This window comes from Triticum urartu, chromosome 5A (assembly GCF_056163025.1).
Source record: "Triticum urartu cultivar PI428250 chromosome 5A, HENAU_Tu73, whole genome shotgun sequence".
Classification (NCBI taxonomy): domain Eukaryota; kingdom Viridiplantae; phylum Streptophyta; class Magnoliopsida; order Poales; family Poaceae; genus Triticum; species Triticum urartu.
The window spans coordinates 591,865,684-591,890,351 of record NC_141877.1 but is presented as its reverse complement, the minus strand read 5'-3'; the positions used below and the strand labels follow the sequence as shown (position 1 = coordinate 591,890,351).

The 24,668-nt window shown below is 48.6% G+C and overlaps 4 protein-coding genes across 4 annotated transcripts; all 4 read right to left on the bottom strand.

The window, feature by feature from the left end:
* Positions 1–260: 260 nt before the first annotated feature.
* On the bottom strand, positions 261–4,565 carry LOC147973145 (calcium-dependent protein kinase 10-like). The gene is made up of 7 exons (XM_087521926.1): positions 2,649–4,565; positions 1,992–2,135; positions 1,725–1,877; positions 1,491–1,606; positions 1,107–1,274; positions 785–1,015; positions 261–675 (listed from the first exon to the last, which is right to left on the bottom strand). Exons 1-7 carry the CDS (start codon positions 3,586–3,588, stop codon positions 544–546), a joined length of 1,884 nt encoding a protein of 627 aa, XP_087378052.1. The 5' UTR covers positions 3,589–4,565; the 3' UTR covers positions 261–543.
* A 660-nt stretch (positions 4,566–5,225) lies between these two features.
* On the bottom strand, positions 5,226–13,219 carry NUP1 (nuclear pore complex protein). The gene is made up of 9 exons (XM_087521925.1): positions 12,800–13,219; positions 12,106–12,152; positions 11,919–12,025; positions 11,378–11,549; positions 10,496–10,780; positions 10,222–10,308; positions 9,122–9,826; positions 8,534–9,027; positions 5,226–7,709 (listed from the first exon to the last, which is right to left on the bottom strand). Exons 1-9 carry the CDS (start codon positions 13,122–13,124, stop codon positions 5,717–5,719), a joined length of 4,215 nt encoding a protein of 1,404 aa, XP_087378051.1. The 5' UTR covers positions 13,125–13,219; the 3' UTR covers positions 5,226–5,716.
* A 3,662-nt stretch (positions 13,220–16,881) lies between these two features.
* LOC125510912 (uncharacterized) lies at positions 16,882–18,965 on the bottom strand. The gene is made up of 4 exons (XM_048676202.2): positions 18,720–18,965; positions 18,509–18,610; positions 17,333–17,490; positions 16,882–17,176 (listed from the first exon to the last, which is right to left on the bottom strand). The coding sequence occupies exons 1-4, from the start codon at positions 18,814–18,816 to the stop codon at positions 17,069–17,071; spliced, it is 465 nt and encodes a 154-aa protein (XP_048532159.1). The 5' UTR covers positions 18,817–18,965; the 3' UTR covers positions 16,882–17,068.
* Positions 18,966–22,580: 3,615 nt separating this feature from the next.
* Positions 22,581–23,841, bottom strand: LOC125506103 (putative RING-H2 finger protein ATL71). Its single transcript, XM_048670979.2, has one exon. The coding sequence runs from the start codon at positions 23,578–23,580 to the stop codon at positions 22,972–22,974; it is 609 nt and encodes a 202-aa protein (XP_048526936.1). The 5' UTR covers positions 23,581–23,841; the 3' UTR covers positions 22,581–22,971.
* Positions 23,842–24,668: the final 827 nt, after the last annotated feature.

Genomic DNA, 24,668 nt, shown 5'->3' with positions numbered 1-24,668 from the left:
AGGAGACAAAGAGGGCCCTGCATGGGATCCGGAGGCATAGTTTTGGCCATGTCTGGAGATCAGCCAACAGTGCCACCCATTGTCTAGCTCATAGGGTACGCACCACCCAGCGTACTAGGCTCCGGGCCCGAGGATCTTTCTCTTATTTGTGAAAACGAGTGTAACACCTTTTCTTAATTAATACAATCTCGTTTCACCCGCAAAAAAGAAAAAAAAAAACTAATCCAACTTGTGCAGGTTTCACTTCTAACCGTACTGTATACAGGGAGGGGAAAAGCCTTTTGTAGTTTATATGCTCAGTATAATACACAATTGAACCAATCCAGTAGCGAGCAGAAAATCACCGAGGCTGTCTGCCTGCCTGCCTGCCTCTACTACATCCACGTTGTCCCGAGTCCCGACCCTCTGCTACTCGCCAGGAGCTGCTGCCACTTCAACCCTATGAAAACTCAATCACCTCACCATGTCTCTACAACAAAGCGTCTTCGACGGGCAGAACGAAATTAGCGTCGCCATGACTACCACCTAGCTCCTCCTCCTCCATCAAGCCATCCTCAGCGCCTCCCTGAAGCCGATGCTGAAGCTGCTCTCCAGCCCGGCCCCGGCCTTCTTCGCCAGCCCCAGCGCCGGCTTCTGCATCATCGCCACGAACTCGTTGTAGTCTATGCGCCCGTCCTGCCAAAGCAACCAACACACGAGATCATCAGCGTTTTGGTGTTTCAGTTCAGTCAGAGCACCCCGAAGAGAAGAGAAGAAAAAAGAAGGGAGGGAAGGTGTGACTGACGTTGTCCTGGTCGACTTCTCTGATCATGTTGTCGAGGCTGAGGTCGTCGGAGCCGAGGCCGAACTCCTCGCACGCGAGCTGCAGCTCGTCGGGGGTGATGTAGCCGCTGCCGTCCTTGTCGAAGTACTGGAACGCCGCGAACAGGTGGTCCTCCCGCTCCACCTTGTTCAGGTGCAGCGTCGCCGCGATGAACTCACCGTAGTCGATCGTCCCGCTCTTGTCCACGTCCGCCTGCATTCACCCCATTTCATTCTTCGTGTCAATGCCAACACACTTCTTTCACTGGATTCATCACTCTTGTGAATTTGAGTGACAAACTTACGGCCTGCATGAGCGCGTAGATCTCCGACTCCTGGAGGTTGGCGCCCACCTTCTTGAGCCCCACCTTGAGCTCCTCGTACGTGATCTGCCCGCTGTTGTCCGAGTCGATCATCTTGAACATCTCCTTGAGGCCGGCGATCTCGTCCTCGGACAAGTTCTCCGCAATCACCTGGACAGACACACACATACACACGCGTCAGGACAAGTCGATTTGGATGGTTTTGCATTCTTGGTCTCTTCCATGATAACATCCACCAAGCTCCAAATGGCAGGTGGTGCCGGCCACTTGGCTTGGTGGACGAGCACAAAGGCAAGATGACAATTCAGAGCGACAAGGCATGCGAAAGAAACAATCATTTCAAGCCGGGAAGTGAATGCTTCTTACCCTGAGAGCCATCTTTTTCAGCTTGTTCATGGCCGAGAACTGCTTCATACGGGATAGAACAGCAGAGTCCAGAGGCTTGTCAGGAGCCAGACCGCCAACCTGAACCCATGGATGCCCTGAGACAATGCGAAAATAGAAATCTTCAGACTTCAGCAACACAATTCACTAAAGAGTAAAGACCATTGAGAGAACTAGAATTTATTTAGTCATGTGATGAGAAATTTAATGACTCACGTAGAACTTCATGGGCAGTCAGTCTCTTCTTGGGGTCCCTGAGGAGCATTCTCCTCACGAGATCCTTGGCGCCTTCGGAGATGCTGGGCCATGGATCTGACTCGAAGTCGAGTTTCCCGTGTAGAACCTCTTCGAATATGCCCTGCTCGTTCTCTGATCGATGAAAAGAAACAAGGCTGTAATTAGATCAAAATGCCAAAAAATTGTAAAGTAATTGCGCATTGTGTCGAAGAAGTAAAGAAGTCAGAAACTGAACACAATTCATACCTGCCCAAAATGGCGGCACGCCACACAACAGAATGTAGATGATCACACCGGCGCTCCAGACGTCTGCCTCGGGGCCATATTTCTTCTTCAGGACTTCCGGCGCGACATAGTAGGGGCTTCCGACAACGTCGGTGAATATTTGACCTGGGATAATTAAGATCCACATTAGCAGAGATTACAGTGGAGAATGTCTCAAATCTGATGAAAATTCAAAAAAAGATTCAGGCTGCAGTCTGATAAAGATGTGTAGCCAAGATGTTTATGGTTGCAGTTGAATGGCATAATTTCTCAGGAAAAAACATGTTGCTGAAAGCACAATGCATTGCAAAAATTCAGTATGCTGTCATGCTTTATGAAGCCCACAACATGGTCACATCAATCAGTCTGGATGGGATGTGAGCGTGTGACCAAATTATGGATCAAATCAAGGAACAGAAATACAGAACCATGGTAGCAAAATGACAAATCATACATATTTTCTTGCCCATCTAGATGCAGTGCAATGTATGATAAGTATTGTTTTCATGTTTATTTTTCTGAAAAATAAATACGAACATAGGCAAGTGTTTCCTTTTCTGAAAAAAAAATGGAGATGAACTCTAGCTATGATTAGTAACAGAATGGTGGTTGCACCCACCAGATTGACCAAAAACTCACCAGGCCGGAAGAAGACGGAGAGACCAAAGTCGATGGTCTTGAGCGCGGCCTCCTCCGTCTGGTCGACGAAGAGGAAGTTCTCGGGCTTGAGGTCCCGGTGCATGACGCCCATGGAGTGGCACACCTCGACGACGCCGACGATGACCCTGGCGAGCTCGGCGGCCTTCCGCTCGGTGTAGTGTCCCTTCTGCACGATCCTGTCGAAGAGCTCGCCGCCGGCGCAGAGCTCCATGACGAGGTGCACGGCGACGGCGTCCTCGTAGGCGCCCCGGATGGAGATGACGTTGGGGTGGCCGGCCAGGTGGTACATTATCTGGATCTCCCGGCGCACGTCCTCCACGTCGTCGTCGGTGACGAGCTTGCGCTTGAGGATGGACTTGCAGGCGTACTCCTTGCCGGAGCTCCGCTCGACGCAGAGGTAGGTGGTGCCGAACTGGCCCTGCCCGAGCCGCCGCCCCAGGCTGTACTTCTCCTTGACGCTCTCCGTCTTGCGCTTGAGCACGGAGCCGACGAGCAGGCCGGCGCTGGACACGCGCTTGACCGGGGGCACCTTGGGCCGGTGGTGCGGCGGCTTGGCCTCGCCGCCGGAGCCGGAGCCGGAGCTGCTGGACGAGTCCGTGGACGCCTTGGACTCCTGCTCCTTGGCGGGGGCGGGCTTGGGATGCACCGGCGGCTTGGCCTTGGGCTTGGGTTGCGCCGCCTCATCGGGCTTGGCGTTGGCGGCGCCGGAGGCGATCTTGACGGGCTCGGGCGCCTTGCTCACGATGTGGCCGGCCAGCGGCGCGTCCGGCGGCGGGGCCCGGTCCGCGACGCCTGCATTGGCGTTGGCGTTGGCGGCGGGCAGGGCTTCGCCGTCGGGGCGCCTGGTCCAGAGCACGGTGGAGACGGAGTGGAAGAAGCCGTTCTTGCCGATGCTGGGGCCGACGCAGGTGTTGCCCATCGTCGCCGCTGCCGATGGATGGATGGATGGAACGGCCGGACCAAGACGAAGACGGAATCGGCGAATCTTTATCGACCGGCGGGCGGGGGGGACAGGACAAGAGGCTGCGGCAGCTACCCCACCACCACTCCTACTCCTGGTCCTGGGATCCAAGGAAGGAAGGAGCAGCAAGCACGGGACGGGAGACTCGTGGTGCTCTGCGCCGCGCCGGGGTCGATCAGATCGCGGCCCGGAGGGATGTCGGCCACCCACCGAGGAAAGGAAAAGAAAGGATTTTTACCTCCCAACCGGGAAGAGATGGGCTGAACTGAAGGAAAGTGCTAGCAGAACCGATGAACCAACAAAGTCAACGCTTTCCATCCGGCAGGAGCTGGAGCTGCAGCGTGGAATGCCATGATCTGACGCTTCTTGGACGGGGGCTACGTATGCATCAAGAGGAAGAGGCAGAATTGTTGAATGAGCACATTGAATTGAAGGTGGTTGGTGGGCCTTGGAAAGAAGCAGTCAAAGGCGAATGCTTATGCAAGAAACCAAATTGCGCAAGCAAAGATGGTCAGGGACTGGTTCTAGGACCAAGAAACCGCACGCACGCCAATCAGCAAACAAAACAAAAAGTGTGGACGAAGAGATCGGACGGGCCCTCGGCGATGATGATATACTGCTGTGAAGAGAGGAAGGGGACAAGGGAGACGAGGGAGGCCGGCCCCGCGAGGAGAGGAACCCAGCCGTGATATCTAAGACGAAGGAGAAGACTGGACAAAAAGTAATGCTAGCAGCAGCAGTACGTGACGGGAGGTAAGTGTGTGTGAACAAAAAAAACAAAAAAATCCAGCCACGGGCAGGGCAGGAGGTGGTTGCGGGCCTGCTAGTTAAGAAGAGGCAATGATTAGCGAGCTGCACCTACTTATCTGCGACCTCGACATGGCACCGCACAGCACGGGGGAAGGGAGAGGGGGAGAAGTGGGATGCGAGAAGAAGGTCGCATAGATATATATTCATATCTGCCGTGCCCTTTCGCTCTTCCCGGGCGGAGTGCCTAAACCGCAACGCGAGCTCGGAGAAAGAAAAGAAAGCGCGTTCGCCCGCGACCAGGTCGTGCCGCGCTCGCCGCTTGGCGCTGTCGACAAAGTCCAAAAGGGCGTCGCCGTCTCTACCACACAGGGAGGGAAGAAGAAGAGCCACTGGCCGTTGGGCCTCCTTTTCCCGGCAGGTGGCCAGGCAACGTCCCTGTAACATCCCCTGTTTCTGACGGGGATCGCGACCGACGTGGCTCGGGCATGCTACGTGACCGTAATAATTCAACGTATGGGTGCCGATTGCTGCCTTTTTCCCGGAGAACGGGTCAAGCAGATGGGAGAAAACCGGTCGCTTTCTCCGTGGGGATGGATAACACAGAATGGCGATCAAACGGAACAGCTCATAAGGACGGACGGGCACAGTAAACAAACACGGCACATTGCCGCGTTGACAGATGAAGGGAAGCATCCAGGAAGCACGCATGCTCTAGTGCTTCCAAAACAAGCCTGCTGGGTGCTGAGACAAGAATAATAAATAGTACAACGCCAGTGCATTTCCTCTCTACCAGACAAATATATCGGACGCAAATAAGAAAAAAAGGAAATGAACCAGACCAGACGGCAGGGAAAAGGAGACAAAATTACACTCTAAACTAGAGTTCTAAGCCAGTTGGGTGTGGAAACAAAAAAAAGAATAATACACCAGTCAGTACACTTTCTCTGCGAGACAACTATATCGGACCCGACGCAAATAAGAAACTCAGACAAAATTACACCTTCAGATACACACTCTTGTTTGTTCCATTTTACACCCCAAGAGCACAAGCATACTACTACAACATGTGCCAACCCACCAGGGCTTTCACCCTTTTGACTGACCCACCAAGCAAGCAAGAAAATATAATTGAGTGGCTACTCTACACTGACCTTGACTTGATATTCGCATGACAGCCTCCAGATAGATATATGTCCTGTCGGTGGGACAGCTTCGATGCTGGAACATGTGTATGGCCATACGAAATCATCGCCTCCGGAGTTCCCATCCACATGACCTTCCCGGACATTGCACCATCGAAAATAGCCACCATGTAATGCAAAATTGAACAGCGAGGCTACCTTTTCTTCTGTGTCCTCTTGGCCTTGATGATCCGCCTGTTGGACTTGTCGCCACCCATGCTGCCCAACGAGAAGTTCCCGCCCTGAAACTCTAAGCTACCACCAGTTGGGAATGCCGGGTTCTGCTGCACCGAGCCTTGTTGACCGCCAAACTGGAAAGCTCCGGCAGGCTGGGCAGCCGGAGCACCAAATACTGGAGTGGCCGGTGAACTAGCTGGCTGCCCAAATATAGGAGCGGCAGGTGAACTAGCTGGCTGCCCAAATAGCGAAGAACCAAACACTGGTGCAGACACTTGCGGGGGTGCTGCTTGGTTGGTGTCATCAGCCATGCTGTCTTCCATACTCATCTGGTCATTTCCAGGAGATCCCATTCCGAAGCCTGTGTTGGCATTTGTCATCCCAAATGCAGGCTGTGGTGTAGACAAATTCATGCTTGCGCTCGCCGAGGTAAACGAATAAACTGGAGGAGCTTGCGATGAGAAAGCTGGAGCTGACTGTGCTCCAAATGAAAAAGCACCCCCTGAAGATGCTGATTGTCCAAATGTAAACATGCTGGGAGAGGACGAAGCTGAACCAAAAGGGTTGCTGAGAGCAGCGGACGATGAAGCCGTGGAGCTACTGCTGAACATACTTGTACTAGCCGCTGCCAAGGACGAGGCAGTGGAAGAGCTAGGTGATGAAAATGCAAACCCACTTCCAGATCCAGAGAAGGCGGCAGCTCCAGATCCAAACGGTGAATTACCAAACACAGGCCCGGTAGAGGAAGTTGTCACGCCAAAAGACACAGTTCCAGGTCCAGATGAGGAAGGTGTCCCTCCAAAAGTCATAGTCCCAGATCCAGATGAGGAAGGCGTCGCTCCAAAAGATACAGTCCCAGGTCCAGATGACGAAACCCCTGCTCCAAACGAGAAGACACCAGTGCCAGATGAGGAAGCTCCTCCAATAGAAACACTCCCTGGACCTCCTGATGAGGCAGCCCCCGCTCCAAAAGACACGGTACCAGGACCAGATGAAGATGCCCCTGCTCCAAACAACAAGGTCCCAGGGGGAGAAGCTCCCGCTCCAAAAGAGACAGTGCCAGGTCCCGATGACGAAGCTGCCGCCACTCCACTAGCCACAATCGGGAACGAAGAGCTAAACTGTGTGGCTGAACTCTGAGGCGGCTGTGACATTGTGCCCTGTGGCTGTGGCGGCTTGCTACCAAAGATCGTGCTAGCAGGAGATGGTTGAGAGGTACTGCCACCAACAGTTGTGCTCAGACCAGTAGATTGAGATGGAGAACTGAACCCAAATATGCTGTTTCCTGAGCTCGAGAATGCAAACGCTGCCGTTGAAGCGGACTGGACACCAGATGTAGTAGATGGTGTAGAATTAGCTGGTGCAGTTCCAACACTAAAGGATGCAACAGGAGAAGACGAAAATGTTGCAGTGCTCGAGAAAGAAGAGGATGTGACTGGAGAACTCGAAAAGGTTGTGATATTTGATGAGAAAATGGACGAGGTATTCAGATTGGATGGTGCATTGCTGGCTGATTCTGGGGCTTTAGACTTGGATTCAGTTGTAGTACCCACGGTACCAAAGAGTGAAGTGCTAGCTGGCTTTGTCTCTGTGGATGTCGTCTCTGGTTTTGGTGTTGCTACCATTGGACTGCTGGAGCCAAAATTGATAGTTGGAAATGCAGGAACTGAAGATGAAACAGGTGGACTGCTGCTGGATACAGAGAAGCCGGCAATGGTAGTTAATGGAGTGGTGCTGACAGCAGGTTTATCAGTGGGCGTGGTATTTGACAACTTCGGTGGTGATGTGTGCGACAAGCCATTGCTCAGGCCCGGTGAAGTAGATGCAGCAGAAGCAAAATGGAGAGGTGGAGTCAATGTTGGTGCAGCCGTAGGCAACTCCTTGTCAGATGACTTATGGATATCTCCAGCTCCTTCCCTTCCATTGCCTTTCTCCAAATTAGGTGTGTCCAATGATGCGGGCTTCGTGGCACTGGAAACACACAAGTAGCAGAATACGTTAGCAGATACTCCAAATAGTAGAATGCAACTGCCTATGAAAAATAAATGCCTAACAAATCCAAAACAAAATTTGAGTTATAAACAAAAGAAACAAGAATTTCTGATGGGTTGTCCTCCAATTTTTCAATCCATAGTGATTGAACATAACTAAGATGCCCTTATCTTTCAAACTATACCCTTGCTATATGTTTCACAGTTGTAACTACAATGCTCACTCGTCTCACTATATGTTATTGGCCTCGGAAAACTCTGTTCCCAGAGAGTAGGGCAGTGATGAGATACTGATGCATGAGATGTATACATGGACGACACTTAAAAACAATATTTTCCCATTGAGGGAATCAATATTGTAGTCAATATTTGCGCTTTACCCCTATTTAACTGATTTGGAAATTGCTGATTGGTAGTACTGTGACATTAGGTGTGTGCTGTCTCGTTCTTCTTAGAATTACTGCATCCTTGGTCTGCGCACATGGTAGGCTGAAGACTGATATAGAACAACACAAGCACTTTCACTACAATCCAAAAGTATACAACATGTCCGAACTTGGTGCACACCCTTCGACCCTTGCCATTAATTATCTTAATATTATTGCGACAAAATACGATATGAAAGAAGCTCCTCAAGTGAATAATTAATATGCATCTCTTATCCTAACAGATTTCTTTCTAGCCTACCTTTATGATATCCCTTCCAGGTAATACCAAAATCTTTCAAAAGATGGGTATGCAACCAAATAATTAAACATGGGTGCTTAAGGAAAAATGAGGAAAAAAGAGTTCCAAGAGAATCACCTCTCCCCAAGTCTTCCTTTGGTTTTTACACCAGCGGCTGTTGATGTTTCCAAATCTGATGTACTGGATGGCTTGGAACCAAACATAAAAGGTGAAGCACTGGTCTGTTTATCGTCTTTATTTGAAGCAAGTGGAACTGCTGAAACAGTACCCTCAGCACGGTCTGCAGGAGATACATGCTGAAACGTAAAACCAGTGTTGTTATTTGAGGAAACATTGGGGGTGCCCTTCTTTTCAGTATCACTGGATGAAAACAAGCCGGGTGTAGAGACATCTTTTGATGTGGATGTTCTAGGCTGTTCAGTAACTGAAGAATTGATAACATTCTGCTCCGATGAGGTTGATTCAACTTTCTGCTCAAATTTAACATGTTGAACTTTCCGCTCCTTCATCTTTGAATCAAACTTCTGCTCTGTTGCCTTCACATCTGTCTCAAATTTTGAATTCTTTGATGGGACAGGGGCTTCCAGATCATCGTCAAACTCAGTTAAATCCTGAAACGTACAAAACAAAAAAATGGTAAATATAACTTTCAGACCGTAAGTGCTTATATGACTAATTTACACTGCATTAATATTTCTACCATACCTCAAAAACAGCCATTTTGAAACCTGGTTTCCTTGATGTAGTAGCAGAAACTGAATTCCCCGAAATGGCAGGCTTATTAAGAATAGCAACATGATCAGACTTCATGTCTCTGTTGCCTAAATCCTGATGAAACGTAATGGAATGAACTTTTGATGATCCATCTTTCATCAGCTTGTCTTTATTCAATGTAGAACCATTCAGATCAGAATCATGGGGAAGATTAACTCCATCCAAATCTTGAAATTGTCGGGAACTACTGGGGTCACTTACACCCTTTGGCCCATTGGACATGGATTGCCTTGGTTTCCCAGCAACAGATTGTTGCCCAGACTGTTTGCCTTTTGGTGATGGAGCTATTATGTTAAGCTGCTCAAATATCTTCTCAGCCATCTTGTTTGGTTGAGTTGGAACAGGAGGAACATCATCATTAGAAGGTTTGCCACCTTCACTATTTCTCTGTCTTTCTACAGTCCGCAGGGATTGGCCGGACTCAAGCAGTAGTCTTTTTGAACTAGGAGGTTCCTGATGGGGTGAACTGCCTTCAGCAAAATCTGAACCAATTGTACGGGTAGGAAGAAAATTTCCCCGAGGACTAGCACGAGCATCTTTAAAAGGAGACATCATATTCGACTTCTGACGAATCCTGCGTATGGGGCCAACAGATCCAAGTTCATTGTCAAACTCTGTGCCTCTTCGTTTCAACACCTGTTAGGAAGACAGATGATTTAGAAAAGCTCTGGCAGATATAGTCCAGACAATGCAAAATCTGATGGAGAATGTTCCTCAATCCTCACTAATATTAAATTTATTATTTATATTGAGACTAAAATCTAAATGGGTCGTTGTCACAACGCCACTAGTGTCAATCAAACAGGATGACCTGTTACTTTCTGCCTCATTAATGTTGGGATATGCAACAGTTTGTCCATATATATATAAAGATGTTAAAAGGGTCGATTGGGTATCAACCATAAATACACACCATGTTTCAACTGCTTTTCAACAAACGGCATGTTTTTCAAGCTGAATATATAACATGAACAAGAATATACAGTGCAGTATGTGGCTTATTTCAAATTCAGAAATCTTCCACAAATTACCTGCCTGCCGCCAGCAGCCAAACTTGGGGTTCGTGCATGAGATAATGAAAATGGTGAAACATTCATATCATTGGAAGAGCTTGGGCCCTGCTAGGCATAAATAGATATTTAGTAAAAACAACTATCACAGTTTTGCAGTTGAAAATCACTCAACTGAAGAGAGAAAATTCAAGCACCATACAAGGACAAGAGTATGCCACGTGGAGCAAAATATAAATGTAGAACTATGAGATGGAAAGAGAATGATGTGCAGCAGATAGAAGTATAAAGCTACCTTAAAAAATGGAGAGCGGGACATTTTACATATTGCTGACCGCCCACGTAATCCTGAAGCCATATAGCCATTCACAGGAAGTCCAGGGTTTTCATTGCTAACTTGATTCAGCTCCTGAACAAGTGGTGCACCAGAAGTCCTATAATAACCAGTGTTGCTTGATTCCGCTTTGTTACCAAAAAGTACTTGGCTCCTTAGACTACTCTGTTGGGGTTCTCTCGAATAACGGGAGCTCATATATTGTTTGGCAAGGTCCGCAGGGGACTTAACATCCCGGATAGGAACCTGCAAATTGAATATGAATTATAATTAAAACAGGCAACTGAAATCCTAACCAAGCTTAATAGAAGTACAGCTACATTTGCCTGCCTATTCCTAACTTAAACACTGAATAACTTAGTTGCCAGGTGTATTGTATTAGACGGGCAAAACAAGGAAACCAAATGGTAAAATCCATGCTACCCTGTTTGAATTGCAGGTAAAATCCATGAACTGTTCAACTGCACAATTGTGCACCTAATATTGTACAGGTGAACCAAAAGAGGTCCTAACAGACACAGAAACTTAGATCAATCTGAACAACTGAATCCACATCATATGTCAAATTGATGTATTACTTCAATGAAAGTTGCTAGATCACAGTCATAATTTTGCTACCATCTTACTTAACATATTCAAGTTTGATCGAGCAAAGTCAAGTGAGCATCATCACTAACCTGACCACAGGAATCACTGAGACAGCATACTAAACAAATACAGTATCTACTAACAACATACACTTCATGGAATTCGTCAAAAATGTTCACATGGTCCTTACCAGCACCTTAATACAAATTTATCCAACAACTAAAAGGAAATTACACAAACAAGGTAACTCCTTACATCAGCGGGCGGAGAATGGTCTATAGCCATCCCATGAGATGTGGAGCCTCCTATTCCATCAATTCTGGTTCTTGTTTCATTCTTATCCTCATGGTGGTCTACTTGTGCAGACAAAGCAGGCTCTACAGTTCTTGCACGCAGCAAGTCTGTGAGACGATCAAACTCAACCCTGAACAGAAGAATCCAATCGTCAAGAACAGGTACAAAAGCAGTGAGGGAAAAGAGATAATGTTGCAGAGGATATCAGGTAGTGACAATGTTCAGTCCAAAATAATGGAACGCGAAACAAAAAAATGAGAAATAACTTGGATTAATATATACTGTGTTCTGAAGCAAGTTGGACATCAAAAGGACATACATCATCCATTAATACTAGGGGATCAGAATTCACCATGGACAGCTAACAATTAACATATTTTGATACTTACCGAGAGAAAAAAAAAACTAGTACTCCCTCTGTAATAAATAAATATAAGAGCGTTTACAGAGGGAGTAGAAAACTGGAAGTTCAAGAAGCACAAAATATGCAGATACTTTCCTGGTGAACGTTTTCCGCATTAACAGATGCTCTACTTCAGACAATGATTTGTCACCGGGTGTACCAGCGAGGTCCTTCCCTTTCGCCATTCCACCCACTGGAGATAAACCCTGCGTAAAAATTTGAAACAGCCCTTGGTCAGAACAACAGGGGATGAGCTTAAACAGGTTGCACCATGATTGCTACTTACCGTATGTGTTGCCTCAGGCAAATCTTGATTAGGTTCAGCATCTTGGCCTGCATACATGAAACAGGTATCAGATTTGTAAGTGCAGCTCAATGATATAAGCTCGACAACAGTATGATGCAATTACAACTAGAGCTTCAGTTATCTAGCAAAAAGAACTGAAACATGAAGAACATCTCCTGTGTTGTATTCTAATTTCTACCCAATCAAACATATGGTTCCAATAGACCACACTCCCCTCCAATACAAAAATTGGCACAATTTAAGTGTAGCTTACAAACATCAACGTAACGCACAGGATAATAAAAGTTGTCCAGTATAACTAGTTTCAAGCACAGATCTAAGCCCATGTGTTATTCTTCAGAACGCACAGCCATGCACATGCCACATCCATATCGATACAAACTACAACTTTAAACATAATAAAGCAAAAGCAAGTAAAAAACTTTAGAGGGCTCCAGTTAACACCCTTTTTCCTCGTGAAATTGGCTCTTCGTGCCAGCAATAGCACTGGTCGGGTCAAAATCGCCGAAAACTGGAAGCAGGCGGTCAGCAATCTAAGCTAAACCCTAGCATGCCGGGAAGCAGACCGAAACCCTAGCCCAAGCCCGCAGCCACAACCAATCTCAGGAGCGCGCGCGAGCAAACACGAATCTCGGGAGGGGAAAGCGGGAAGGAGAGGAAGCTGTAGGCTCACCGGGAGGCGGGGAGGCGGGGGGCTGTGCGGCCGCGGCAGGGGCAGGGGCTGGCGCGGGGGGCGCGACGGCGAAGCGCTTGCGGAAGACCGAGGAGAAGAGCCGCGCGGCGCCGCCCGCGATGAGGCGCGAGGCCGGGTCGACGAGCCGGGACACCCAGCCGCCGCCCTCGCCGTCGCCGCCGCGGTAGGCGGCAGCGGCCGCGGCCGCGAGGCGGCGGGAGGCGGCGGCGGCGGGGGGGCGGTCGTAGGGGGTGGCGGCGGAGGCGCGCGGGGGCGGGCGGCGCCGGATCTTCCCGCCGGCGCCGGAGTACGAGCCCTGCTCCATGGGCGGTGCGGCGCGGCGCGGAGGCGGGGCGCGGGGGAGGGAGAGGAGGCAGGAGGAGGAGGCGGGCGTCGTGTGGGGGGGAAGGGAAAAGGGGGGGCGCTTCTGCCTAGGGCTCTTGCGCTGCGAGGCCCGCGTAGTTCGCAGGCAGCCTCCTGTTTTTTTCCGGGGTATTTTTCTTTCCTTTTCGTGCGCTAGGGCGCGGGCGGCGTGGGCTTGGGTCGTTAGGAGCCGTTAATCTCGCTCAGGCGTGGATGGATTACGGGCCCGTTTAACGTTCGGCTCGGGTCGTTAGGAGCCGTTAATCTCGCTCAGGCGTGGGTGGATTACGGGCCCGTTTAACGTTCGGCTCGGGTCGTTAGGAGCCGTTAATCTCGCTCAGGCGTGGCGTCGCGGATGGGCGAGGGGGTGGATTTAAATTTCGAACCGTGGGATGGATGGATGGATGGATGGATCGGCGGATTTTGGCTGGGGATACACGCACGCACGCGCAGATTCTCTTGTCTCGGGAACGGCGGGGTTGCTCCTTGTCATCGGTGACGCGGCGACGAGCGGAGAGCGGCAGAGCGCACGTGGGGCGGTCTCGCCGGAAGCTGCTTGCGAAGCGTGCAGTCCAAACGTATGAGAAAGGTGTTTATCTTTACTACCAGACCAAAGCAAAGCAAAGGAGAGTGATCATCGCCGTTGGTGCGTCCAACATCTGCTCTCTATACTACACAATACTCCCTCCGTTTCTAAATATAAGACTTTTTTAGGATTTCACTATACTCCCTCCGTTTCTAAATAGTAGACTATATACGGAGTAAAATGAGCGAATTTACACTCTAAAGTATGTCTATATACATTTGTATGTAGTTCATAGTGAAATCTCTAAGAGGTCTTATATTTAGGAACGAAGGGAGTACATCGTTTGAAAATATTCTCTCCTCACAATTATCCTCTTACTGAATTACAAATCAGTTTTGCTAAGTCTCGGCCGACTAAGACTTGGTTATGTCTCAGTCGATACTATATTCGTTTGATCTTGCATGAAGATCCGTGCAAAAAATATCCTTTTCGTTTTCTTTTTCCTTCTTATATATTATGTCACTTTGATTGAAACTTGGTTAAGTCTCGGTCGACTGAGAACTAACCACCACGCTGAACGCCGGCCGAACGCCCGACCGGTCACGTGCCACGCTGGCATCGTGCGCCCACTCAAGCAGCCCCTCACGCGAGACACGTGTATTTCGGTGGAGCTGTGAGGACCGCCCCTTCCTACCTTACCTCTTCCCGTGCACTCCATCTCCTACCTTCAGCCGCGTCCTTCCCGCGCCATGTTTCTTCTCTCCCTTCCCCGCACTGTCGCGAAACCACCACAAGGCACACTTCAGTTGCGCCGCCGTCCCCCCGTTCCATTCTTTTTCCTTCTCTGGCAAGGCAGGGAGGGAGGCCCCCGGCCATGGGCGCTGCCTTTTTTTCGCAGGAGGATCTGGCGCTGCTCTGGGGGAGACAAAGGGGGGATTGCGGCGCTGCCTGCCAGGAGCTTGCCACCCATGGGCCCGGCACCGCTAGAACCAGAGTCCAGCGATGCTGGAACGAGCAGCCATGGTTGCTATAACCAGCAGTCGCCGAAGGTGGAGACGGGAGAGGCTTCGGTGTTGCAACCGAGCTTTTGTTTTGCTGGAACCAGAGTCCCGAGATGCTGGAACCGGAGACCATGCTTGCTGCAACCAGCAGCTGTCGGCGGCGAAGACGACGGGCTCCGGTGCTGCAACCATATATCATTTTTGCTGGAACCAGCCGGCGAAAAAGTTGCATCCACACATGACCAGTGCTGGAACTGAACGACGATACAGGTAATTTTGCTACAACAGGTTTTTTGTTTTGCTACAACCGGCAAAAAAATTGCTGGATCCACATTAACAAATGCTGGAACTAGAGACCGTAAGCTTTTTTTGCTGATCGAACGTTTGGTTTTTGCTACAACCGAAAAGAAATTTTGCTGAAACCAGCTCTCTGTTTTGCTGGAAACGGGGTAGCAGGGTGCTGGGACGGGCTCTCTGTTTTGCTACAATCAATCACCGGGAGTTCTTGCTGAAAGAGTTGTTATTTGCTGGAACCGGTGTTCATTTTTGCTGGAACCGGGTTTTTTTTGCTACAATCGGTCAATGGAGTTCTTGCTGATGAGTTGTTATTTTGCTAGAACCGGTGTTCAATTTTGTTGGAACCAGGTAAATTTTTTCTTCAACCGACAAATAGAGGATTTTGTTGCTTTTGGACTTCTGTGTTGGGCATGACTGTGCAAGTTGACGGCCGCGATGACGCCGGTGGTGCTCCAATCATGGTGTATGGCGCTGGAACCGACCGCATCAGAGCTGCAATGGTCTGGTTTGTCAGCTACGGACACGACATGCGGCAACGACGACCTTTCAGCAGAAGGGTGGCATGGGGGCTACGACGCTGGTGCTGCAATGAGCAGCGGCGCAAGGGGACGGGGTGCTGTCGCCCCTCGCCGGAGCGCAAGCGCGTGGGGGGCGAGGGCAGAGATGCTCGCGGGAAACAGGAAGGAGGGGATTTCTGTTTGCGTTGACCAACGCGAGAGGAGGAGATGGTTCAGCGAGAGGCTACAAATCACCGGATCGGAGGAAGAAGAATGAGGCGGGGTTAAGTGCCAGATCAGATGGTCCCGGCTCGCTGCATCGGGAGGCTGGCGTTTGACCGGCCAACTGTTGGGCCGGCGCACCGGCGCAGATAACGCCCTTATAAATATACATCTCCTTCATGAATCATGCATATATCTTCATTATTTGGTATGTTTTGCAAACTAACGTCTCATTCATAAATCACATAAAAACATAAATTATGTCCTTCATGTGTCACAAGCACGTAAGGTCCATTTTCCCCGAAGTCATTTGTTTGCTCCCACGCTGCAAATTTGTTGGCGGTGTGTTACGGTGTTCTTTTTATCAGAAAGAAACACAAGAGAAAAAAATCTACCAACACCTGTCGCAACATAGAAAGCCATTGAAACCCTCTCCTCTAGCAATAAGGCACCCTGCCACCCAATTCTCAATGTTGTGCTACAGTGGAAGTTGATTGATGTTGTCGTTTTATCAACTTTAAGATTCCCACAAGTTTGAATGATTTGTGTTTGCTTGGTTGTCGTGACAGAGGAGGAAACATGTGGAAGATGTCGGTGTTTCTCACGACTTATTTGACGTCACACGAGAGTCACGCTCTCAACACGCATGGTTCCAAACTATAGTGATTCTTTCATTTGTATTTATTATGTATTACCCTTTTGCTGTTGTGGAATATTGCGTAGATTTCATTTATTGTTCCGTTATGACGCACGGGTATTTAGCTACCATAGGAGGACAACTGCATAGCCAACGCCGCACCCTTTCTTGTCGCATACAAGTGTTGATGCTCCAGTAGGGACACATGCTTAACATCTATTTGTGCGTATTATAACTAAGCGCTGAGTCATCAGAGATAACAAAATCATCGGAGCAGAAGAAAAAGGAGCCGCTTTCATCAGGGTACTACATAGACAAAGCATTTAGGTGCTTCACAGTGCGACGCTATCTTCTCTGCCTCGGTGGACAGCGTGCTAGCAGCAACCCACGACAGGTCCTCCACGGATGGACGCCCTTGTCGGGCCATCACAACAGGATGAATGCGGCACCGGCCCCAACCAATCACCCAAAATGCCCATGGTTCGTCGAAAGCAACCGCGGAGCCCAACCACACATGTAAAACACACACACAAGCGACATTCAACACTCAGAAAACACGCACTGGCAGCAACTCTGAATAAAACGGCTCAGTCCAACACATGCTCTCCCACTCGGGGTGATTCAGATTTTAGAGAGTTCTGCAGGTACATACATACATCCCTGGACCATGGTGTGCTCTTTGCAACTGCAACCAAGGGTGTGTTTGGGTCGCGGCACATATTTGGTTCACATAATGGCGACAGGTGCGACGAACCCGATGCTGAACCCGAACAAGATGCAGGTCAGCTCCTCGTTCTTGTCTCCCAGCAGCTTCATCTGGAGACTGTAAGAACCCTGAAGCACATCACAGCAACACAAAACGTCAGGATGTCTAGATGTGATCTTACTTGCAGCGGCCTATTGAGCCCCTTGTCTGTCACAAGCACTACAAGGGAAAATATCTAGACAAGTTCGGCACCGAAACTGAATGTGCACTGCGGGTATGCTTACTGGTGGGGTGTAAGATGGCAAAGTCTGTTCGCTGGCTAGTACGAATTCGCCCGTTGCGGGACAGGGAGTCCCAGCACACAAGTCGTGAGTCTCTGAATCGACGTGGAAAAAGAAGTACCACACATCTACCACCAGCTTCCCTTTGGTGATGGTTTTATCTGCCAGGTGTAAACAATAGTAAAAATGCATCAGGGAGATTCAGAGCAAGGAAGCAACTAGAAAAAAAAACATTCTAGTTACAGAAAAACACTGTGAAATATGGGTGCATGCCGTTCATGCGTGTGTGTGCGTGTGCAGACACTAGTAGCAGATCCACGATAGACTAGGCCCAACAGACAAAAAGAATCTATATTTCAGCAGAAACCCTGCCAGATCCACATCACAAAAATTTCAATATTAAAGCCCTAGCGACCATGGTACTAACTATGAAGTGGAATATATAAAGTGTTTTGCAGGAAACACATGTTACAACTCACATTTCTTTCACCTATTGGCTATCAGAACAACTAACTGGGACATACTCCTACAAACCATTTCGGTTGACATGTCAGATGAATTTTAAGAGACTCAGGAAGCCTCGGCAAACTCAAATACAAGCATCGACAAACACAGGGAAGTCGTGAAAGTAAGGCCGATAAACATGCACGCATTACTGCAATTTGCGGCCAACAAATATTGGACGTTCCACAATCCAAACATGCAGGTGCAAAATATAGAAAGACAGTAACAGCTGACTTGTCCAAACTCCAAAGAAGTCTTACAAAAACACCTAAAGAGACATATTCCCCAAATCTCAGTTCCTAACACACCACATTAGGTCCTTCACAAAACTCCAATTCGGTTGAAAACTTGAAATGTTACCGCGGACATGACTAATTCACATATAACAGTACATGGATAGGGCCAGCTAAACCTTCAGCAGGGCACTAATTTGATTGCTCGAAAAAATCGACACATCAAAAAACAAGCAAAAGTGCATCGATTTGATCTGACTACCACATACACACGGAGACACCGATCTAAACTCTGGAGTAGGCTGCTACCAACAATAAGCCATAACAAGGAGTACTCTACTAACAAGCTAGATTCAAGTTGGCCGACAGCAGTCATGAGCACACCGCGCCACAATTCACAAGCCAAATCGCAAGGAGTTCAGGCTATTCGACGAAATCTTACCGGTGGAGGCGGAGATCTTGAAGGTGGCGGGCTCGCCGCGCACGACGGGGTCGGGGACGATCTCCACGCCGCTCACCTTCACCGGATAGTGGCGCCCCTTTTCTGCGGAACCAAACACCAACAGAAGCTCGCATCGCATACACAATCCGTGGAATCTCAAAAGTCAAAACGGGGACGATTTAGCCGCGAAAGGAGAGCTCGGAGCACTCACTGCAGTACTCGAAGTCGGCGGCGGCGGCGCAGGAGGCGGAGAGCAGGAGCGCCGCGGCGAGGAGGAGCAGGTCGCGGAGGCGGCGGTCGGTCGCCATCGCTGCGAACCAAAGCTCTGCTGTGTGGCGACTAGACCGGCAGGCAGGCAGGTGGACGCGAGTCGTGTCGCTGAGCAAGTGGGGCCGGTCAATCCAAGGAGAGAGATGTTGGCAGCAGTGTGTGTATGTGGAGGCCTATTTGGGCCTTGACATTGTCATTGCGTGCAATTGAGGTGGAGGCAAATCTCAAAACAAAAAAAAAACACGGGTGGAGGCCTTCAGTTGAGTTTTACTGTACAAGCCTGCCTGTTTTTCTGACATGCTTATATAAAACAAACAAAAATCTGTGTTTTTGCCTAGGGATGTAAGTGGCAAATAAATGACTTGACATTCCTATTTTTGCCCTAGAAAAATCTGTGTTTTAAAAGTTCGATTCAATGAGGTCAAAATAAAATAATTTTTTTACCATCTCTTTGAAGATCCATATCCTTATGGTAGTTTCGAAATCATACTTTTTAAAATAGATTGTCACTTTTAAAATATTTGGGATTCAACTTGAGTGTCTTTTTTAGATCGGATTCAACTTGAGTCGTGGAGCTATGATGTATATGAGATTATTGTTAACACCACTTGGTATATCCCGTGATTCCTACCTATCTGAATTCTAATTGGAAGCCCATTGTTCAACTTGCACACGCTGCGTGGGCCTATGGGGCTGCAGGCGCTGCAAATCGGCTGACCAAAATGTGTGGCCACCAGACTTCTACGTAGTTGCTCCCTTTTTTTGTATTAAGAAGAAAAACACCAAATAGCTAAATATAACCACCTTCGCATCATAAGGCTTAATGGGGTGCTGAATAAAACAACGGAAATGTTAACGCCCATACGTGTGGGCTTTTGCATCTCGCCCACACGCGTAGATCCGCGTCCGTCCGTGAGCGCACGAATCTTGGCATGTTTCTAGTGCCATGTAGGACATACCTGGTGTGTGGGCGTTCAGCCGGTCGCCCACACGACCGTTTCACCACACAGGAGGGACTGGTGTGTGGGCGTTCAGCAGTTCGCCCACACGCCACTTTGCACGCACACACAAGGGCTAGTGTGTGGGTATTTGCATCTTGCCCACACGCCCTTCTTCTCTCCCACACCCAAGCTGCTAGTTGCCATGTGTTTTTGCACTGCACATGGCAACTGCCCCTAGTGTGCTTTTATAAACAGGTGGCAACTCTCTTTTTTTACCCGAGTTTGCTATGTGTTTTGCAGGGTACATAGCAACTGCCTAGTGTGCACGTAAGCAGATGACAACTCTCTTTTACCGAGTTGCCATATGTTTTTGCATGGTACATGGCAACTGCCCTAACGTGCATGTACATGGCAACTGCCCTAACGTGCACGTAAGCAGATGGCAACTCTTCCTTTTTACATGGCAACTGCCCTAGCATGCTTGTGAGCACATGGCAACTCTCTCAACTGCCTAGTGTTAGTATGTGGCAACTCCTAAAGTTATGAAATCATGGCAACTACATTAGATCAGATCATACATGGCAAGTGCAGTTGAGCAACCATGGCAACTGCAGTTGTCCGACATGGCAACCGTAGTTCAGCGATATAGCAACTGCAATTAAACGAACATGGACGAGGGTCTGGACCATGGCAACTGCGGGCGTGCGGTGACCGTCACGCGTGGCGTGCGGGACCAGGAGGTACGAGGTCGCCCACACGCACGCGTGTGAGAGGGATCGGGAGGGGAAAAAGAGGCGTGTGGGCGCTAATTGTTTTGCCCACACGTAGGTGTGTGGGCTGTTCCTCTTATACACCACATAAAATGTGTGGGCGGATTCCCTAACGCCCACATGTGTGGCACTTATCGGCGTCCTAAAACAATAGGTTCATGGACCAATTCTCTATTTATTTCTTTTAGTAAAAAGACACTTGTTTTCCACTAGAATGGTCTTTCACGCTATTGCTGGTTTTCTGGGTATTTTATGGCTTACTAGCAAAGTATGTGTGCTAGGCAATAGATCTAAGGAGACGAATACATGTTCATAATCTCGAAAGAAAATCAATAAAATTATGTTAGGGTTTGCCCAAATTTTATTCCTCCTATTTGTTTGGATGAGGTGGGGGAGGGCATAGAGTCACGGGGTCATTATAGGGGGTTTTTGCAAATGTGCCTGGTTTGGAGATACTAATGAGTTTTCTGCAAATGTGGCACAGATTCACAGGGTCATTTTGCAAAATACCGCATCTTGTTTCGCATGCCTTATATTAGGTGTAGATTGGATAGTCAGAAATGACTGGCAAGATCACGAACATACTCTTTTATAGGAGTAGATAAATGAATATTGATGGTACTTAGATTCTAGATAAAATGTTGATCAAAAAATTGTTTTTATCCAATAGACTAGAGGAGATCACATTGCAAAAATAAAGTTGCAGGCAAAGATCTAGTTACCAGGCGGAAAACTCGGTTATCGCCCGGTAACTGTGAATTCCCGATACCTCACAAGAAATTGCCTGGCTGAGCAAAAAAAAAAACCTAATTCATGAATTTGAATGAATTTAAACTAAATTTTGTTGCATTGAAATTCATTCAAAAAATCATCTGGTAACCGCTCGGTATTTTCTGGTTAACGTGGTAACCAGAAATCTCGGTGCCCAATGAGTTTTTTTTTTTTTTTTGCATCCGGAATTGAAAAACTTTGTTGCAGGCAGGGAAGGAAAATGACACCTTGTTCGAAGTGAGACAACTGTGGCATTTGATTTCCACGCTTTTTGAAAGGCTCATAAAGATATATCGACGGGTCCTTTTTGCGACTAATTTACAGAAAATGGCACGGGCTGAACGAAGTACTGAAATTTGCAATAAACAAAGACAAAATTGTACTTCCTCTGTTTTTATTTAATCCGCATTTTAGCTTTGCTCAAAGTTAAATTTTGTAAACTTTGAACAAGGTGTCTGTTTGTTAAAAACAGACGTGGGCGTTCTGGGTCTTTTTCGACCGCCTTCGTTTTTCTACGACGTCAGCTGGTTAAAAAAATCGCTGGCTGTACGTCTGGATTGCTGGACCACTAACAGTAACAGTACCACGAGCCTACGATACCACTTAACAGTACACAGAGCAGAAAGTCGTCTCCATTAAAATCATCTACCGTAAGCGGCGTATCCAGCTCTTCAACGCTGTACCATCACAGACCATAACACCACAGATGCCCGAATCCTGATACAGGAGTACCTCCTCTACTGTATACCATTTTCTGCCGTGTTTCATCCATAGTACGTTTGAAATGTAATCAACCGACACTTTCTTCTCTGATTCTCTCCAGCAGCCGGTAAAAACTGAACCCAATGCAGTGCCTACGATTCAACGAGCTCCCAGACTCTCAGCAGATCAGTGCACAAAAATAAGTTAAAATTCAAATGGACGGTCATTGTTTTGTTCGGATCAAGGCAGAAGTCGCGTGCCCTGGAATCGAAGGTGCCTGTCATTTTGCTCTATATCTTGTCTCGTAGAACATGAAGCCGCATGGGTGTCTGTGTTACTCCAAAGCACAATGAAAACTACGGGTTTTCGCATGATTGACCCTGCAAACCTGGGGGGAAGGGGGCTGCATGTACTCCACCTTGCTTAGAGACCAAGATTATATTAAAGATTCAGTTTGGGGGGTTGCCGGAATTGTAAATTGGTCAACTTGCTGGAGGTGTTTGAAATTGAATACCGAACTATCGCTGTTCGATGTTCTAACTGACACTGGAAGCCAAGAATATCGAATCGGCCCAAAGCGCTGATTCTGAACTTGTCTGCTGCATTTGCGAATCAGTGTATGACAATGAGAGAATGCATTTACATTTCGAGCTTGAAACCCAACATTTGATTCAGTATATTCAAGACAACCTACTCTACATTGTGACATTGACACCCAATTTGCTAATGTCAAGTAATAATCCCTCTTTGAGCACATGTTCTGAACTTCTGATCGGGGAACTCTCAACCATTTGTATCAGGATTCAGGACAGAATGCTAGGCTGACTTGCATTTCCATCAGAAGTGAAACTAAGCTGAAACCGGATTTACACCCCAGATCACAAAAGAAACTTCTAATTGATTCCTAACCTGAACTTTTCTTTCACCAATCCCAATTTTCTAAAACAAGAGAAAAAGGAACGAGAAAAGAGCAAGAACATTAAAACCACGCAAGAACCTCTGTGTGGTGTCAGGAGGACAGCCTCGTCATGGCCAGCGGCGTGACCTCCGCGAGGGGCGTGGGCAAGGGGCTGGGCAGCGGCGAGGTCCGGCAGACGGGGCAGGTCGGGTGCTTCCGGAGCCAGGGGTCGACGCACTCCCGGTGGAACAGGTGGCCGCAGTCCGGCAGCATGCGGAGCACGTCGCCGTCGCCGTAGTTGTCGAGGCACACGGAGCAGCAGGTGCAGGTGGTGCCCAGCTTCCTGTTCTTGCTCCTCCGCGCCTCGCCGTACACCACCTCCGGGTACCCCTTGAGCGTGGCCTCGTCGATGCCGAGCTCCACGTCGACGTCGTCGCCGGTTGCCCCGCCGCCATCGTTGTCGCCGCCGCCCTCGCGGCGCCGCGCACGCCGCCTTCGCCGGGCCGTCCCTTCGGCGTCGGCGGCGGCCTCCGGGCCGGGCGGGGGCGCGCGGGTGCAGAAGTAGGAGGCGAGCGTGATGGTGGTGATGAGGAGGAGGATGCCGACGGAGACGCCGACGCCGTAGCCGAAGCCGCCGATGCGGTCGGAGCTGAACATGCCCACGGAGGTGCCGTCGCCCGGGGTGAACCGGCCGGGCGCCGGCGGGGCACCGGCGTTCATCCCGACGTCGCGCTCGTCGCCGCTGGACCGAAGCGAGCGGAGGCTAGCTAGCTAGCTAGGAGAGGTGAAGGTGAGGAGTCGTTGGTGGAATGGTGGTGGTGGAGAGGGGAGAGCGATTCCTGATCGTCCGGTGGGGTTTTTGTTTGGGGTCGAAGGAAGGGAGGGAGGGAGCTCGGATCCAGCGGACGGAGGTTGCTGCGAGGGGGACGTCAACGCTTTGCATGTTGCGGGGAGCGGGACGGGGAGACGACGACTAGGGGAGCGAATACCATGTACGGGTACGAGTAGTGCGGGAGAGCTGTATTAATTGGATGCGTCCGGACTATGGCATCGATCGAGGTCAATGCTGCGTCGGGCGATTTTTAAAATGCTCGTTCGGTTTGGTTTGATTTGGTGCCCTCTTTCCTGCATGTTTTTGCTGTTGATTTCTGCTTGTTTGTCAGTTCCGCCGTGGTCAATGCAAATCATGGTTCATGGGCTGACTTTTGCGGCTTCTTCGGTTGTCTTTCTTCCAATTTTGTTTTCCAACTTGTGCGAGAACCTATACTGTGCAAATTTTTATACGTCCTTATAAAATATCTACTCCCTCCTTTTCGGTTTATAAGGCCTATCTCAATTTTTTTGTTTTTCCAATTTAAAAGGCTCATCTCCATCTTATTTTTAATTTCCAATGCACATTAAATATTTGCATGCAAGAATTAAAAAGAAACACACTAATGCATGTAATATTCCTACTCATCTACTCCCTCCATTCCCAAATACTTCCTCCGTTCCAAAATAGATGGCTCAACTTTGTATTAAAGTTAGTATAAAGTTGAGTATCTATTTTGAAACGGAGAGAGTATAAGTCTTTCTAGAGATTTCAACAAGTGACTACACGCGAAGCAAAATGAGTGAATCTACACTCTAAAATATGTCTACATACATCCGTATGTTGTAGTGCATTTGAAATGTCTAAAAAGACTTATATTTAGGAACGGAGGGAGTAGTGGTCAAGCATGCATGCACTGTAATTAGTCCAAATTAGTGCATGAGTTTAATTAGGATAGTTTTGTAAAGTACGAGATACATTCCTCCAATCATAAAAT

What these genes read in the sequence shown, in the direction of transcription:
- LOC147973145 (XM_087521926.1), bottom strand. Translation starts at nt 3,588, where the DNA reads ATGGGCAACACCTGCGTCGGCCCCAGCATCGGCAAGAACGGCTTCTTC. An exon ending in GACTGCCCATGAAGTTCTAC is followed by an intron (nt 1,607 to 1,724) that starts GTGAGTCATTAA and finishes GCATTGTCTCAG; the next exon opens with GGCATCCATGGGTTCAGGTT. An exon ending in TCTACGCGCTCATGCAGGCC is followed by an intron (nt 1,016 to 1,106) that starts GTAAGTTTGTCA and finishes GGGTGAATGCAG; the next exon opens with GCGGACGTGGACAAGAGCGG.
- NUP1 (XM_087521925.1), bottom strand. Translation starts at nt 13,124, where the DNA reads ATGGAGCAGGGCTCGTACTCCGGCGCCGGCGGGAAGATCCGGCGCCGC. An exon ending in CCCCGCCTCCCCGCCTCCCG is followed by an intron (nt 12,153 to 12,799) that starts GTGAGCCTACAG and finishes TCATGTATGCAG; the next exon opens with GCCAAGATGCTGAACCTAAT. An exon ending in TTAATGCGGAAAACGTTCAC is followed by an intron (nt 11,550 to 11,918) that starts CAGGAAAGTATC and finishes GATTCTTCTGTT; the next exon opens with CAGGGTTGAGTTTGATCGTC.
- LOC125510912 (XM_048676202.2), bottom strand. Translation starts at nt 18,816, where the DNA reads ATGGCGACCGACCGCCGCCTCCGCGACCTGCTCCTCCTCGCCGCGGCG. An exon ending in CAAGATCTCCGCCTCCACCG is followed by an intron (nt 17,491 to 18,508) that starts GTAAGATTTCGT and finishes TACACCTGGCAG; the next exon opens with ATAAAACCATCACCAAAGGG. An exon ending in TGCCATCTTACACCCCACCA is followed by an intron (nt 17,177 to 17,332) that starts GTAAGCATACCC and finishes GATGTGCTTCAG; the next exon opens with GGTTCTTACAGTCTCCAGAT.
- LOC125506103 (XM_048670979.2), bottom strand. Translation starts at nt 23,580, where the DNA reads ATGAACGCCGGTGCCCCGCCGGCGCCCGGCCGGTTCACCCCGGGCGAC.